The sequence below is a fragment of the Micropterus dolomieu genome, linkage group LG01 (assembly GCF_021292245.1).
Source record: "Micropterus dolomieu isolate WLL.071019.BEF.003 ecotype Adirondacks linkage group LG01, ASM2129224v1, whole genome shotgun sequence".
NCBI classification, from domain to species: Eukaryota; Metazoa; Chordata; class Actinopteri; order Centrarchiformes; family Centrarchidae; genus Micropterus; species Micropterus dolomieu.
Window position 1 is genome coordinate 48,431,925 of NC_060150.1, and position 15,091 is coordinate 48,447,015.

General features: G+C 43.8%; 1 protein-coding gene across 1 annotated transcript; it reads right to left on the minus strand.

The window, feature by feature from the left end:
* Positions 1 to 11,084: 11,084 nt before the first annotated feature.
* LOC123985234 (NLR family CARD domain-containing protein 3-like) lies at positions 11,085 to 14,863 on the minus strand. Its single transcript, XM_046072725.1, has 3 exons — positions 14,262 to 14,863; positions 12,920 to 13,093; positions 11,085 to 11,268 (listed from the first exon to the last, which is right to left on the minus strand). Exons 1-3 carry the CDS (start codon positions 14,696 to 14,698, stop codon positions 11,085 to 11,087), a joined length of 795 nt encoding a protein of 264 aa, XP_045928681.1. The 5' UTR covers positions 14,699 to 14,863.
* Between the last annotated feature and the right edge of the window lie 228 nt (positions 14,864 to 15,091).

Genomic DNA, 15,091 nt, shown 5'->3' on the forward strand with positions numbered 1-15,091 from the left:
GGTACAGGGAGACAAGACAAGCAAGGCTAGTTACAGGCAGGCAGGCAGAGAGACCTGGGGCAGAGTGAATAAGCGAGAACACAGAACTAGAACACAGTACAGAGCTTAACAGAGAACACAAGACCCGGAGTAAACACTAAAGACATGAACTAACGTACAAGACCCAGAACATGACATGGAATCAAAGACCAACTAAATAACAGATAATGAACTGACCACACAATAGACTACATAGCAGATACTGGACACCAGACAGGACCCAAAACTCAACATACTAAGGCAGATACCAAACCCAAAAGTGCAACACAAAGGATGGCCAACCGGCAGAGCGTGACATTCATTAAGATCCGCCTACAAAACACCTCTGCCATTTTAGATTTTTTGAAAAACTCATTTTTTACATCTCCTCCTACACCGTAGCTCTGATTGCCACCACATTTTCTCTGGATCATCACTGGACCACATATAAAGTTGTATAAAGTTTGTTGATAGCTCCTTTCGTTTTCAAGATATTGATCAATAAGCATGTAAAGGGGAGTGGTTTAGGACATAAATACACAAAAATCCGCAACCGTTGGTCCAATCATCGCAAAACTCACAGAATATGTCCACATGAGTACCAGAAACATACCCTGAAAGTTTCATTCAAATCGAATTTGAGTGATCTCAAGATGGCGCTAGTGTCTTCGGATTGCCGTCTCTCATCGCTATGTGTGTGTATCCTTGTGCTGTTCCTAACCTTAATTAATCCAAGTGCCAACACCCTGCTTGTATATGATCGTCAAACTTTACTGAATCTTCAACTTTCAGCCAAGGACTTCATAAAGTTTGACCACGATGGTCGCAAAACTTTACCGCTGCTTCTATCGGGGATCCCAACATACCCCTGCCGACACACTTCCGCATCCCTGGCGTAAACGGTACCGCCGCAGGAGGTAACGTAGCGGAAAAATTATAAAGATAAAAAGATATCTGGCACGCATCTATGGAACCTGCGGCCTCTGTGTCGGGTCTCTTGGACAACAAACAACGTGGACCTGCCTGCTCCTGCCAGGTTCGGTTTGGCCAATGCTAGACTGCTTGCCAACAAAACTTTCATCATAAAAGACTTCTTCATGTCCCGGGGACTGGATTTCCTCGCTGTGACCGACACTTGGTTGACTGCTGGTGAGTCAAGTGTCTTGTCTGAATTCTTGCCCCATGAGTGCTGCTACTTTAACTCCCCGCAGACATCGGGCCGAGGTGGAGGTATATTAACTATCTACAAGGATGTCCATAAATGTAGACAGTCATCGCCTTTGCCTCAGTACAGTAGCCTGTTCGAGCTGGGTCGCTCCCAAACTGTGCTGTGCGCAGTGATATACCGCCCTCCCAAATATAACAAGGATTTCTTAAATAACTTTTCTGGTCTCTTGGTGGAAATTCTACCTAAATATGACCGTGTCCTTATTGTCGGTGATTTTAATATCCATGTGTGCTGTCCGGACAAACCAATGGCCAAGGATTTTTTAAGCCTTATTGACTCTTTTAACCTTGTACAATCTGTAACTGGCCCCACACATGAACGCGGTAATATACTGGACCTTGTTTTATCATTTGGCTTGTCTGTGAACGTGGAGATTTGTGACTTGCACTACTGCTAAACGCTGCCAAGTTATTAGCCCTTCGACTGCTGTTAAATTCTCATCCGCCTTAGCCAAAAACGCGTCCTACTGGACTCTATGAGAAGTGATCCAGAGGGCTTCAGCAAATTGTTTGACTCCACCTGTCAAATAGTGATGGACACAGTCGCTCCACTAACATTTAGACAGCCCAAAGGAAAAAAAGAGCCCTGGCTAGATGGCAAGGCTCGCACTGTCAGACGTGAATGCCGCAGGGCTGAGCGCAAATGGAAGAAGGACATAATATATGTCTCTCTCCAAATATTAAAGGACTGCTGGCGCCTATATCAAACAACCCTGAAAGAGGCTAAAAGAAAGTACTTTTCTGAAATCATTGTGGCAAACTATAGCAAACCTCATGTTTTATTTAAAACCATTGATTTTGTTCTTAACGTCCAGCAAACTGCTGATATCTCGGATCCTGGCTGTGAACAATTCCTAATTTACTTTAATGACAAAGTCAGTACTATCAGATTTCATATCCCCTCAACTTACGATCCATTATTCTTTGCTGACTGCACTGCCCCTTTTTCTTTTAATACGCTGTCTGCATTACAACAAATTTTTGGGCAGTTGAAACCCTCAGGGGTTGACGCTCCCTTTTTAATCAAACTCCTTGAAAAGGTAGTTTACAACTAGTTAACAGCTTTGCTGGATGAGCACAACATTCTTGAAACATTCCAATCTGGTTTTAAAACTATGCACAGCACCGAAACTGCTCTCGTAAAAGTTTTTTAACGATATATTTTTAGCAACAGAAGCTGGTGACTGTGTGGTCCTTGTGCTTCTGGATTTGACAGCTGCCATTGACACTGTGGACCATGAAATTCTGGTCTCTCGTTTTGAGCGATGGGTGGGAATTACAGGCATAGCCCTAAAATGGTTTCAATCCTACTTGAAAGGTAGGACATTCAGTGTCATCTGTGGTGACTCTGTGTCTACCACGGCGCACCTCTCCTGTGGCATCCCGCAAGGCTCAATTCTAGGACCTCTTCTATTTTCCCTTTATCTCCTCCCACTTGGCTCAATACTTAGGAAACATAGCATCTCTTTCCATTGTTATGCAGATGAAAGCCAGATCTACGTACCTTTGACTAAGGATGACACTCTCAGACCATTGTTTGCAAGTCTAGAGGACATAAAGGGTTGGATGGCTCTCAACTTCTGAAGTTTTAATGAAAACAAAACGCAGGTGATGGTTTTTAACGGCACCCCTGTGACTCACTCCCCCCCTCACCTCGATCTAGGCCCCCTAGCTCAGTATGTCACGCCAACCATCACTAACCTAGGAGTCAAAATTGATGCCGATATGAAACTGGATAAATAGTTGGGTTAGTGGTTAAATCTAGTTTCTTTCAATTAAGACCGCTGGCTAAGCTTCAACTGATTCTTTCTAAGCAAAGGTTTGAGACCGTTATACATGCCTTTGTGACTACTAGACTAGATTACTGCAATGTACTTTTCGTTGGGATGAACGGATCGCCTCTCACACGTCTCCAGATGGTGCAAAATGCTGCAGCTCGTCTTCTAACACGAACACATAAATATGAACACATCTCCCCAGTTCTACGCTCACTCCATTGGCTACCCATTGAATTTAGGATAGATTTTAAACTTCTTTTACTGACTTTTAAATCCTTGAATGGCCTTGCCCCCCCCCCTTATTTATCTGAGCTGCTTCATCCTTATACACCCACCCGTTCACTCAGATAAGTTGACAAACTTCTCCTGAGAGTGCCTAAAATCCGTCGCAAACTTAAAGGGGACTGTGCTTTTGCGGCGGCAGCTCCGAAATTGTGGAATGCCCTTCCTCTTACCATTAGACAGGCATCCTCACTGTCTAATTTTAAAACTTGTCTTAAAACCCATCTCTTCCATCTGGCTTTTGACCTTTAAGGATGACACTCTCACAGTGGGGGCATTCGGGAGTCTCTGGGGCGCATGGCCGGTGTTGTCGGGGTAGGTTTTGGTGCTCCTCCTTGGGGCTGGGCCCCCGTCCGGGGATGAGATCGGCCTCGGGGGCTGCTGGCACTGCCTGCACTGTCGGGAGGGATGCCTCTGGTTGGGCTGGGGGACCGTTGGCCTGGTTCTCCCGCGTTATCGCTCCCTGGCGGCAGGGAGCTTGCCAGCACGGCTTTCTGCTGTTCTTCCTTGGGGCGGGGTACAGCTTCCCCCGGGACATGCAGTCTGGGGTCCTTTGCGCTTTGGGGGGACGCAGGGTGCCCTGGCTTCAGGGGATGGGGGTCTCTGCGCGGGTTGATCCGATTGCGGTTTGGTGGGCTGCAGATGGATTGTGGGGCGATTGTCGATGCATCTTGATGCATTGTGCTTTTTCCCTGGGCAGGGTCTCTGAACGCCGCTGGGCGTTTAGTTTGTGCATTGGAGTCCGGGGGAGGCATTTCCTCGTTGGCTTGGAGGGACCGGTTTTGCTTCGTTGGCCTCGGATCCATGCTTCCCCATTTCTCGGCCAGTTGTTGGACCCCTCTGGATACCGAGGTATATAGTTAGTTTTCGGGATGTGCAGTGTGGGTGCGGGGCAGGGCTGCGCTCCGGTTTGTTCTGGGTTTGTGCCTGGAGTTCTCGGCCCTTGACGGGTGGGTGGGTTGTTGGTGGCATGCATCTGAGCTAGTTGATTTTGCCTCGTTGCTGGTTTGGCTGTTGTTGCACGGCGGCCGGGGGGCATGCTGGGCATGGGAGATGTCGGCTGGCGCCGGCGGCCTTGGTTTTTTCCGGCGGTTGGGGGGAAGGCAGACTTTTATTGGCGGGTGCACGGTGACCGGGCTGGGACTTGCTGCTGGTGTTTTTCTCCGCTGGCTTTTGCTGTCCTGTTGTTCCGTTTGCTCTCTCTCGTTTGCCCGACCTCGCACGCGGGATTCGCAGGGGGCTGCTGGGCATTGGGTGTCGCCATGCTCGCGCAGTGTGTGCGTTGGGCTCGTCAATTGTGCATTTGTGTTGATGATTGCGGGGCATTTGGGCAATTTGGTTATTCGCTGCGCAGAGGTGGGGTGCTGGGTGGGGGGGGCACTGGTCTATGTTGTGTGCGCATCGCGGTCGGTCCGGGTGCTGCTCTTCCGCGGGTTATGCTTTTTGCGTTCCGTCGGCATTACGTTGTCAACTGGCATTTGGGTCGGGGTCTTCCGCGTTTGCATCGCGGTGCATCGGGGAGTCTTTGTTTTTTTGATTGATTTATTCTTTTTCTTTCTCCCACCCCTATTGGCTACTGGGGTTCTTCCCTGTCTGTTGCTGGGGTAGGTGTGGCACAGTCATGGCGTCCCACTCTCACTAACAACTACATTCTTTAACAGGCTTATGCGCACACACATGTAAACACACACAGACACACACAGTCTCACACATAGACACAAACAAATTTAGGTTGTCCCTGGTTGAATTATTCCTGATGCTTTTCTTTCAGTTACTTATTTAAATTAATTGTTATTATTCCAGCTCTCGTGGCTGTGCTGTGTTGCTTATTTAGTGTGCTGGACTGTTTCTTGTTTTCATTTTTCTTTTAGTTGTCTTAATATGTCAGCTGTTCATTGCTGCTGTTCGGCTGGTTGTCTTTTACTATTATTATTATTTTTATTGTTTGTTTTTGTTTGTGTTTGTTTGTTGTTGTTTTTCTCCTCCTCAAGCCCCCCTCTCTGTTCTATTGCAGGTTTCGTTGCTTTCTGCAATTGGTGTTTCCCACTGCTTTTCCCTGTTGTCCCCACCTTCCATCCCCTTCTCTTACAGGTCTTGTCCTTTCTCTGCGCTGCGCTGCGTCTGTTTGTGCCCCCCCATCCCCGTGTCTGCCCCCCTGTCCGGCCCAGTGACAAATCAATACATAATTAAATAATAAAACATATAAAGGAGTATATTAATACTCTCTTGTTAAAGTAAAATCTGTCTGGCACAATATGGTATCCAGGTCATCATATTCTATACCAGGCTGCTGGGAAGGACAGGTTTAAAAAAAATAAATAAATAAAAAAAAAATTTAAGGATGACAATTCATTTGTTGGTGTTTTAACAGTATACATTATATGTATGTGATAACCTGTAAATTGATGTTTGCTTTTTTTAAATCTTTGTACAGTACTTTATGCAACTTCGTGATTGCTGTTAAAGTGCTCTATAAATAAATTTTGATTGGTTGATTGGTTGACCACCTTAACCCTAACCCAATAACTGGAAATGGTGTGCCTCAGCTTCCATAGAAATATGAACACAATCGGCCACATGGTGGCGCTATAATTAAGGCTTAAAAATGCAAACTTTGAAAGGCCACGCCCCTTACATTGTAAGTCCGATTAACTTAAAATTCACACAGGTGCAGCTCAATGTGCTCTACAAAAAAGCCTCAAGGGCTATTAAGGTCCGCCTAGAGTTTTTATCCGCCATTTTGAATTTTTTGAAAATCACATTTTTGACATCTCCTCCTAGACCGTAGCTCCGATTGCCACCAAATTTTTAGAGAATCATAATTGGATCAAGCCTATTAAAAGTTGTATAAAGCATGTCGATATCTCAATTACTTTTCAAGATATGGACCAATGAACTTTGAAAGGGGTGTGGTTTTGGACACGAATGACCACAAAACAGCAACTGTAGGGCCAATCATCACAAAACTCACAGGATATGTTCAGATAGGTGCCTCAGATATACCTGGACAGTTTCATGTACATACGTCTCTAGGGGGCGCTACAAGCACAAGACAGGTGCTTAGCATTACACAAATTACACTATAAATCCCATATTCATTCTCCAATCATCGCAAATCTCTTAGGATATGTCCTCATAAGTAAATGAAACAAGTCCTGAAAGTTTCATTCAAATTGACCAATAGGGGGCGCTATAAATGCAAACAAACTGCAGGGGGAAAAACGCAAATCAGGCTACAAAATGCATATTGCTTGTCCAATCAACACAGAACTTCCAGTATACGTCTACATAAGCACCTCACACATACCCTGAAAGTCTCATTCAAATCCACCTCTAAGGGGCGCTATAAATGCATCGTAACTGGACATGGAATGATACAAATCAAGCTATAGATCAGAAAATGGTTGTCCAGTTGTTACAAAACTTGCAGGATGTGTTTTATAACAATGTTGAAACGTATGTGTGAAATAATTTTGATGGCGATATTGGGAAAGAAGTTATGAACCCGCGAATCGCCGCTTGCGGCTATATTTATTGTATTGTTAATAACCATGACCTGCCAAGAGACTGCAGATGCGAATTAGCTACAATCTGGTACAGTGCATCAAATGGTAACATTTATGTTTTTACTGTACGCTGTCTGTTTTAAATAAAATAAATTAAATTATAAAAATAATGATTGCCAGAACTGCAAACAGTTGTAAGCGGGGTCCAAGCCTCCCTGCACAAGCCGCCCCACCCGTGGAGTGTGCACGAGTCATGGGGCACATGGCCGGCGTTGTCGGGGTTTAATTGCCATGATTAATTGTCCCATAATGATGAAATGAGCAGAGTTATAAATGAAAGGGGCTTGTGGTTATGGAGATCTGAAATGAATGTATGTCTGTGGGTGTTTTATTTGATTTCCAAGTAATAGCGCCACCAAGAGGATGATTGATGCCAAATTTGACACAGCCCCTCGGGAGGACGTGCCAGATAAGGTCCCCGAGTTTGGTGTAGATCGGGCATTGCAAACGTAAGGTCTGACATGACATCCTGGTTTTAGCGTTTGCGCAAAAATTAATTGGCCCATAATTCGGCCGTTTTTTGGCAGATCCAAATTCCCTCCACAAACTTTCTTCGGCTCGGTCCAGAGATGGTCCGTGCCGATCGGACTTGTGGCTTCAGAGGAGTTAATTAAAATAGGTTTTCCAGTTTTCATGATTTCGCAAAATGAAAACGTCATCACACAGAGGCATGTCCTATACCATTGGAATTCTTAATTGGCCAGCAAACTCGCCTGGCCTTAACACTATAGAAAATCTATGGGGTATTGTGAAGAGAAAGATGCGATACGCCAGACCCAACAATGCAGAAGAGCTGAAGGCCACTAGCAGAGCAACCTGGGCTCTCGTAACACCTGAGCAGTGCCACAGACTGATGGACTCCATGCCACGCCGCATTGCTGCAGTAATTCAGGCAAAAGGAGCCCCAACTAAGTACTGAGTGCTGTACATGCTCATACTTTTCATGTTCATACTTTTCAGTTGCCCAACATTTCTAAAAAATCCTTTTTTTGTATTGGTCTTTAGTAATATTATATAATATAATTTTCAGAGATCCTGAATTTGGGATTTTCATTAGTTGTCAGATTAAATCATCACAATTAAATGAAATAAACATTTGAAATATATCAGTCTGTGTGTAAGGAATGAATATAATATCCAAGTTTCATTTTTTGAATGGAATTACTGAAATAAATCAACTTTTTGATGATATTCTAATTATATGACCAGGACCTGTAATAAAAACGAGAACAATTACAATAGAGTTCCCAGCTCTGCTGGCCCACTCGGGCTTGGACCCCTAATAATAATAATAAAAACGAGAACCCCTGAACCTGAAGCCCTGTCTTGCTCTGTTTTGGTTTGTAACCGGCACTTTATCAGACGTGCTCAAGTTAACATGTGTGGAATTATTCGTGAGCTTTCTGTCTGACCACAGGTGTTGGTTAGTTTCTTTTTCCCCCGGCATGAGCACCTCCTCGTCTCGTCCAGTTCTGTCTGTTAGACGGCAAGGGGATATTTCCAGCTAATCAGTAACATAATGCAGTATAGGGCATGTAGTAAAATATTATGAATTCTCTATAAATAGGCTAATGACGTTAGTCTCTCATTGCAACTTTTTTTCTTTATATGTCAGAGAACTCAGATATGTGGGAGAGATTCTGAATATGCAGAAAGTTTTGAACATGAGCAGATAAGTTACAGTGTTTCCCGTACGTTCATTTATTTGTGGCGGCCTGTCACAATATCAACACTGACCACCACATATTGATTTTCGATTTTTTTTACTAGGCCTATTTAAAATCGTATCTGAGCTGCAGGCAGCGCGTATTCGCGCAGCACATCCTCTCGCTCGTCTCTCATCCGTCCCTCAATCTCTCGCTCTCCCTCCCTCGTTAACACAGCTGCACAAATCTGTCCAACACAACGCTGTCAATGTCGGAGACCCAGCTATTAAAAGTTATTAGTAAGCATGTAAGGAGCCAAGCTAATAAGGAGCTAAGTTAATGTTAGAATGTTGGAGCTGGGTTTTCGAGGCTAACAGGCTGTATCTGCGCCAAAGTTACACTGTCATTCTGTGGGAAACACTGAGTTATGATAAGTTATTAACAGATGAGCTAATAAAGTTCAGTCAATAACTGAATTAAAACGGATTAATTTATTACTGAGATGAAAAGGGGCCACAAACACATTTAAATAGGTTAATTCCCCACAAAAGCGGTGGTAAGACTTAATCATGTGTGTTGACTCAGCAGGGATGATATTAAATAAGTTGATCTACAGGAAAAGCAATAAGAATGCCTGAGAGCCTCACTACATTATATTATATTATAATTAGATATTTTGAATTGTCACCTGCCCCATGAATTTTTAGACATTTCCACCATAAATTGGTGCAGAAAAGGCAGAAACTGGAAGAGAAATTTTCACCAGAATGCAGGAAATTAAGTGTTTAATGCTCAAAATCTTCTGGGGGAGGACCCCATACCCCCCACTTATTAACCGTCCCATCCAAGAAAACAGTATCTGGCTTCACACACAGTTATTGGGAGGAACTTTCACTTATTAGTGAAATATAATTACTTTTCACATGTTTTTTTCTTACCTTTTCCATTTTTTTAATAAAAATAGTAACAATAAAAAAAATCAACAATATTCAGGGCAAATAGCAAACATCTTATTTGATGAGGGGCGGTACAGGACCTGAATAATGGTTTGGTTGAGAACCACTGTTCTAACCGCTTCCAAGCACACTCTTAAAGCCCGAGCTTATTTAACATCCAGGTCTGCTAATACAGATTTGGCTGCTGAACCGTATATAATACTTCCATAGTCTAACCTTGATCTTATTAAGGCTATATATGTATTTCACTGATGCTACATCAGCTCTCCACCCCAATCCTGCAAGACACCTCATGACATCTACAAATTTTTTACACTACTTTCAACTGCATATCTAATATGCTCCCTCCATGTTAATCTCACATCAAAATATACTCCCAAAAAACGAAAACTTTCAACTCTCTGACTGACCAGTCCAATCAGCCTCCCTGCCTGCAGCCTCCTGCAGGAGAAGGAAGCAGGATGGGGGAGGGGGCTTAATACGAGAAACATAAAAATATGAACAAAAGGACATTTACAGATTTATGGTTGGGAATTATGCATGAACAGAAATTAGGTTAAATTGTTAATTGAACTGACCTCAGAGTCTCCAGTCTGCAGTGTGGACTCTCCAGAAAACCACACAGCAGCTTCACTCCTGAATCCTGCAGCTTGTTGTTACTCAGGTCCAGCTCTCTCAGATGGGAGGGGTTGGACTTCAGAGCTGAGGCCAGAGAAGCACAGCTGATCTCTGACAAACTGCAGCCCCACAATCTGAATAAAGAACAAATGTAGATTTGTGAATTTCTAATCCAATCAGATGTGTTCAGGTTTTAAATGTGGAGCTCAACATTACTATGTCCTAATCAATGAGCTTTTCCCTAAAATGAGTAAAGTGACTTTGTCATTATGGATCATAATTTTGATGGAGACTGCAGAAGGCCGACATGTACATGGACTAAATAGCCCTGAGAAGCGACCCCCTCACCCTATACTCCCACAGCAACTCCAACAGTATCTCCCGGAGGACCCGGTCATATGGCTTTTCCAGATCCACAAAACACATGTAGACCAGGTTGGCATTCTCCCAGGCCCCCGTACAGGATCCTTGCGAGAGTGAAGAGCTGGTCTGTTCCATGACCAGGATGGAATCCGGATTGTTCCTCTTCTATCTGAGGTTTGACTATCGGCTGAACCCTCCTTTCGAGCACTTTGAAGTAGACTTTCTGAGGAAGGCTCAGGACTGTGATACTACTGTAATTGGCACACACTCTCTGGTCCCTCCCCCTGATCTGCCACCCCATGGGCACTGCCCCCGACTTCCACACAATGTTGAAGACCTGTCCTCCACGACATCCCCTCTCAGCATTTGTGGATGGATCTCATCAATCCCCAGGGTTTGCCACTGTGGAGTTATTTATCTACTTCAGTGACTTCTGCCAGAGAAACTGATGATCAGCCTCCAGCTCTGCCTACCATAGAGGGTGCATTAGTGGGATTGAGGAGTTCCTCAAAGTGTTCCTCCACCAGTTGAGGTCAACAGCGTCCCACGCTCACTGTACACAGCTTAGATGGTTCCCCATTTCCCTCTGCTGAGGTGGTGGACAGTTTTCCAGAAATACCTTGTTGCTGATCAAAAGTCCTTCTCCATGGCTTCTCCAAACTTCTCCCACACCCGGTGCAATGCCTCATTCTTTCGCAATGGAAGCTTTGAACCTTGCCCACTCAGATTCACTGGCCCAAACTTCACCAGGGATGCCAGAAAAGCTGTGCCGGGGGAGTGAATTGAGATCTCTCTGACAGGGACCTCCTTAGTACTACCCATTTGGGCTTACAAGGTCTGTCCAGAGTCAATCCCCGACCGATCCAACTCACCACCAGATGGTGATCAGTTGAAAATCAATCATGAACTTTCAGCCGAGGGTGCTCTGGTACCACATACAGTTGTGTCCCTATGTTCAAACATGGTGTTTGTTATCCAAAGAAAGTTAAAAATAAAGGGCAACTGGACTTGGTTGAAGATACTAGAAGACGTTTCATCCCTCATCCAAGAGACTTCTTCAGTTCTGACTGACTGGTAGGGAAACTCAGCTGTTTAACCTCTGTGGGGTTGTTTGCCAAGATCGATACCACTGGTTCATTGGTGTTCCTGGCTGTTGTAACGACAGTAGTTATGGTCGCTAGAGCTACCTGAGGCCAAGTCTGAACGACCATTGTTCATCAAGTTTCCTTTGAAGTGATGAAAGGACAGCATTGTAAGTGGGGGATCAGTAGCGGCGTAGGCTCTAAGACAACTGAAGAAGTCTCTTGAATAAGGGACGAAACGTCTTCTAGTTTCCATAACCAAGTCCAGTTTTAACCTTCTTTGGATAACTATGACCTGGATGACTGACTATATTTGAAAAGAAATTCTTTCAATTGATAAATAAACATAAGATCCAATAGTAACAGAGAGTCAGTGAACTGACCTCAGAGTCTCCAGTCTACAGTGTTGACTCTCCAGAAAACCACACAGCAGCTTCACTCCTGAATCCTGCAGGATGTAGTTATTATTCAGCTCCAGCTCTCTCAGATGGGAGGGGTTGGACTTCAGAGCTGAAGCCAGAGAAGCACAGCTGATCTCTGACAGCCTGCAGCCACTCAATCTGAATAAAGAATAAATTATGGTGAAGAAGATCACTTGTGCACACAATTTTCCTACAAATGTGAGTAAAAAAAAGTCAGAAAGACATTAAGATGAAACGGGTACGTTTCATATCCTGCCAAGATGAGGATTCATTGGGGAAACAACCTGCAAAAGAACTTTGAGGATAGGAAAGGGAGAGACTACCAAAAGGTTTAGGTCTACACTGATCTATTTCTCAGACAGCTTTTTCTTTTCCTATCAAGCATACTGTATATTCAGATTATAGAATAAATTCCTGAGTTAAAAAAGACAAACATGTAATACCCTCCAACTGCTGATCCGTGTCCAAACATGGAGACACATTAGTCACAGACTTCCACAAGGTTTTGTGCTTGGACCAATCATATTCACCTTTTATATGCTTCATTTAGGCAATATTTTCAGGAAACATTCCATAACCTTTCAATGTTATCCAGATGATCGAGAAGGTCAGGTAAAACTAATCATTTTGCTAAACTTCAGGTGAGCACATGGTGAAAGATGACAAATCAAAATCTGAACAGGCAGCAAAACCTTGTGCTTCTGAAATGTTTGCTGTGGGGCTTGACACAGAGGACAGAATAAACCCTGTTACTCATGACTCTTACCTCTGGTTTAATGCATACCACACCAAAGCGGCTGTGTGGGTTGTCTTTGTATCAGCCACATCAGCTTCTGATATTGTGAAGATAATTACAGTTCCTAACTTCACCTTTACTGAGCTTTGCATTCATGTCTTTCTTCTCTTTATCTAACTTCTCTTCCCTAATTTATCGACCTTCTGTCAAAGTCAGTAAACTGACCTCAGAGTCTCCAGTCTACAGTGTAGACTCTCCAGTCCGGCACACAGCAGCTTCACTCCTGAATCTTGCAGCTTGTTGTTACTCAGGTCCAGCTCTCTCAGATGGGAGGGGTTGGATTTCAGAGCTGAGGCCACAACTTCACAGTGAGTCTCTGAGAGTTCAATGTCAGATAGGCTGTCAGGACAAAAAATATTTTATTATGAAAGAGGAAACTGTTTTGTCGTCAAATGCATGAAGTAAAAATAGACATGTCCTGCATTGATGAACAGTGAACAATTGAAGTTGGGAAAGATGATATGTCTTTGCTACCTGCTGCTGTCAGGTTCACATCCACAGAAGTTAAACAAATAAGGCTGTGACAGTAACCGACAAGATTGAGATGAGACAAGATTTCAACACTATTTTTAAGAAATCTTTAATGCTGAATTATATGAAAATTTAGAGCAATACACACTTAATTTACAGCATTCTGATGATTTTTTTCCTCCAGCAGTTATGCTACTCTCACATCGGTTTCTCCTGTAGATCAACTTCTTTAATATCTGCTGAGTCATGATTTAGTCTTTCCTCCTCTTTGTGTCTTTGTTTGGGGAAGTAACCTCTTTAAATGTGACTGTGGCACCTTTTCATCTCAGTGAGAAATTATTTCGTTTAATTCAGTTATTTACTCCTGGACTTTAATAGCTGCGTTTCAGCAGGTTCTCGGCTCATGTTGAAAACTTTCTGTAAATTCAGAATCTCTCACATATCTGTCTACCTACCCTTTACTCTGCTGTGCATTAGGTTATTGATCCGCTGGTAGTAATGTTATCCCCTTCGGACCGTTTGACAGACACACAGTGACTGCATGTTGCATGAGAAACCAAAAGTTACTGAAAAACTTTTGGTCAGGCAGAAATCTCACTACAAATTCAGACACGTTAACGTCGGCAGCTCAGAGAAAGTGCAGCTCACAGTTCCAAACAGCAGGCTGCACCTCAGTTTTTAGATGTTTATGTTGCAAAACTCTACCAGCTATGTTACCACTCATTAGTGTAAGCTGTCCATTTCCTGCTGCTTCTCTTCTCTACACCAACAAGAGCGAGAAAACACCTGCAAGGTTCTTTTTGAGTAACAGGATATAAGGAAAGACTTTACGATGAAAAGTTTAATTCATGAGCAATAAATTGCTTTATTGACTAATGAGACTAATGTTTAGAAATAAATAGAATAACTGTTCACTAATGGTCAGCTACAAACACAACCAACTGAAGAAGATCAATGACAAAATACAACCGACATAAATATTTAAAAAAACAAACAAGTGGAACACTCTTTTAATGATAATCAAATCTGGACCTACTGAGCCTTTCTGCAGTTCCTCACAGCTGAAATCAGTCTCAGTCGTCCCTCCTCTGATGTGTTGTACTTCTTTAGCTCCAACTCATCCAGAACATCCTCTGACATCTGCAGCATGTAGGCCAGAGCTGAGCAGTGGATCACAGAGAGTTTCTTCTCTGATCTGTTCTCTGACTTCAGGAACTCTTGGATCTCCTGATGTACTGAGTGGTCGTTCATCTCCGTCAGACAGTGGAAGATGTTGATGCTTCTGTCAGGAGAGATCTCATCACTGTTCATCTCCTTCAGGTTGTTGATGGCTCTCTGGATGATTTCTGGACTGTTGTCTGTCCGACCCAGCAGGCCTCCTAAGAGTCTCTGGTTGGACTCCAGAGAGAGGCCATGAAGGAAGCGAACAAACAGGTCCAGGTGGCCATTTTTACTGTTGAGGGATTTCTGCATGGCTCTCCTCAGGAAGACATCCAGGGATGAGTGACTCTTCTTGTATTTCAGGTCTTTTCCAAGAAAGTCCTTCAGTCCCTCTGTGGTCCTGCTGGTGTAACAGTGGAACTTGTAGACTGCAGCCAGAAACTCCTGAACGCTCAGATGAGCAAAGCAGTAGACTGTTTTCTGGAAGATCACACTCTCTCTTTTGAAGATCTCTGTACAAACCCCTGAGTACACCGAGGCCTCTGTGACATCAAGACCACACTGCTCCAGGTCTTCTTGGTAGAACATGATGTTTCCTTTCTCCAGCTGTTCAAACGCCAGCCTCCCCAGCTTCAGAAGAACCTCCCTGTCAGTCTCCATTAGCTCCTGTGGACTCGTCTCATGTCCCTCATCGTACTTCTGCTT

Coding starts and splice junctions, on each gene's coding strand:
- LOC123985234 (XM_046072725.1), bottom strand. CDS start 14,698: ATGCAGAAATCCCTCAACAGTAAAAATGGCCACCTGGACCTGTTTGTT. Junction 13,094..14,261: donor AGGAACTGCAGAAAGGCTCA/GTAGGTCCAGAT, acceptor TTGTCCTGACAG/CCTATCTGACATTGAACTCT. Junction 11,269..12,919: donor TGTAGACTGGAGACTCTGAG/GTCAGTTTACTG, acceptor CCAAATGGGTAG/TACTAAGGAGGTCCCTGTCA.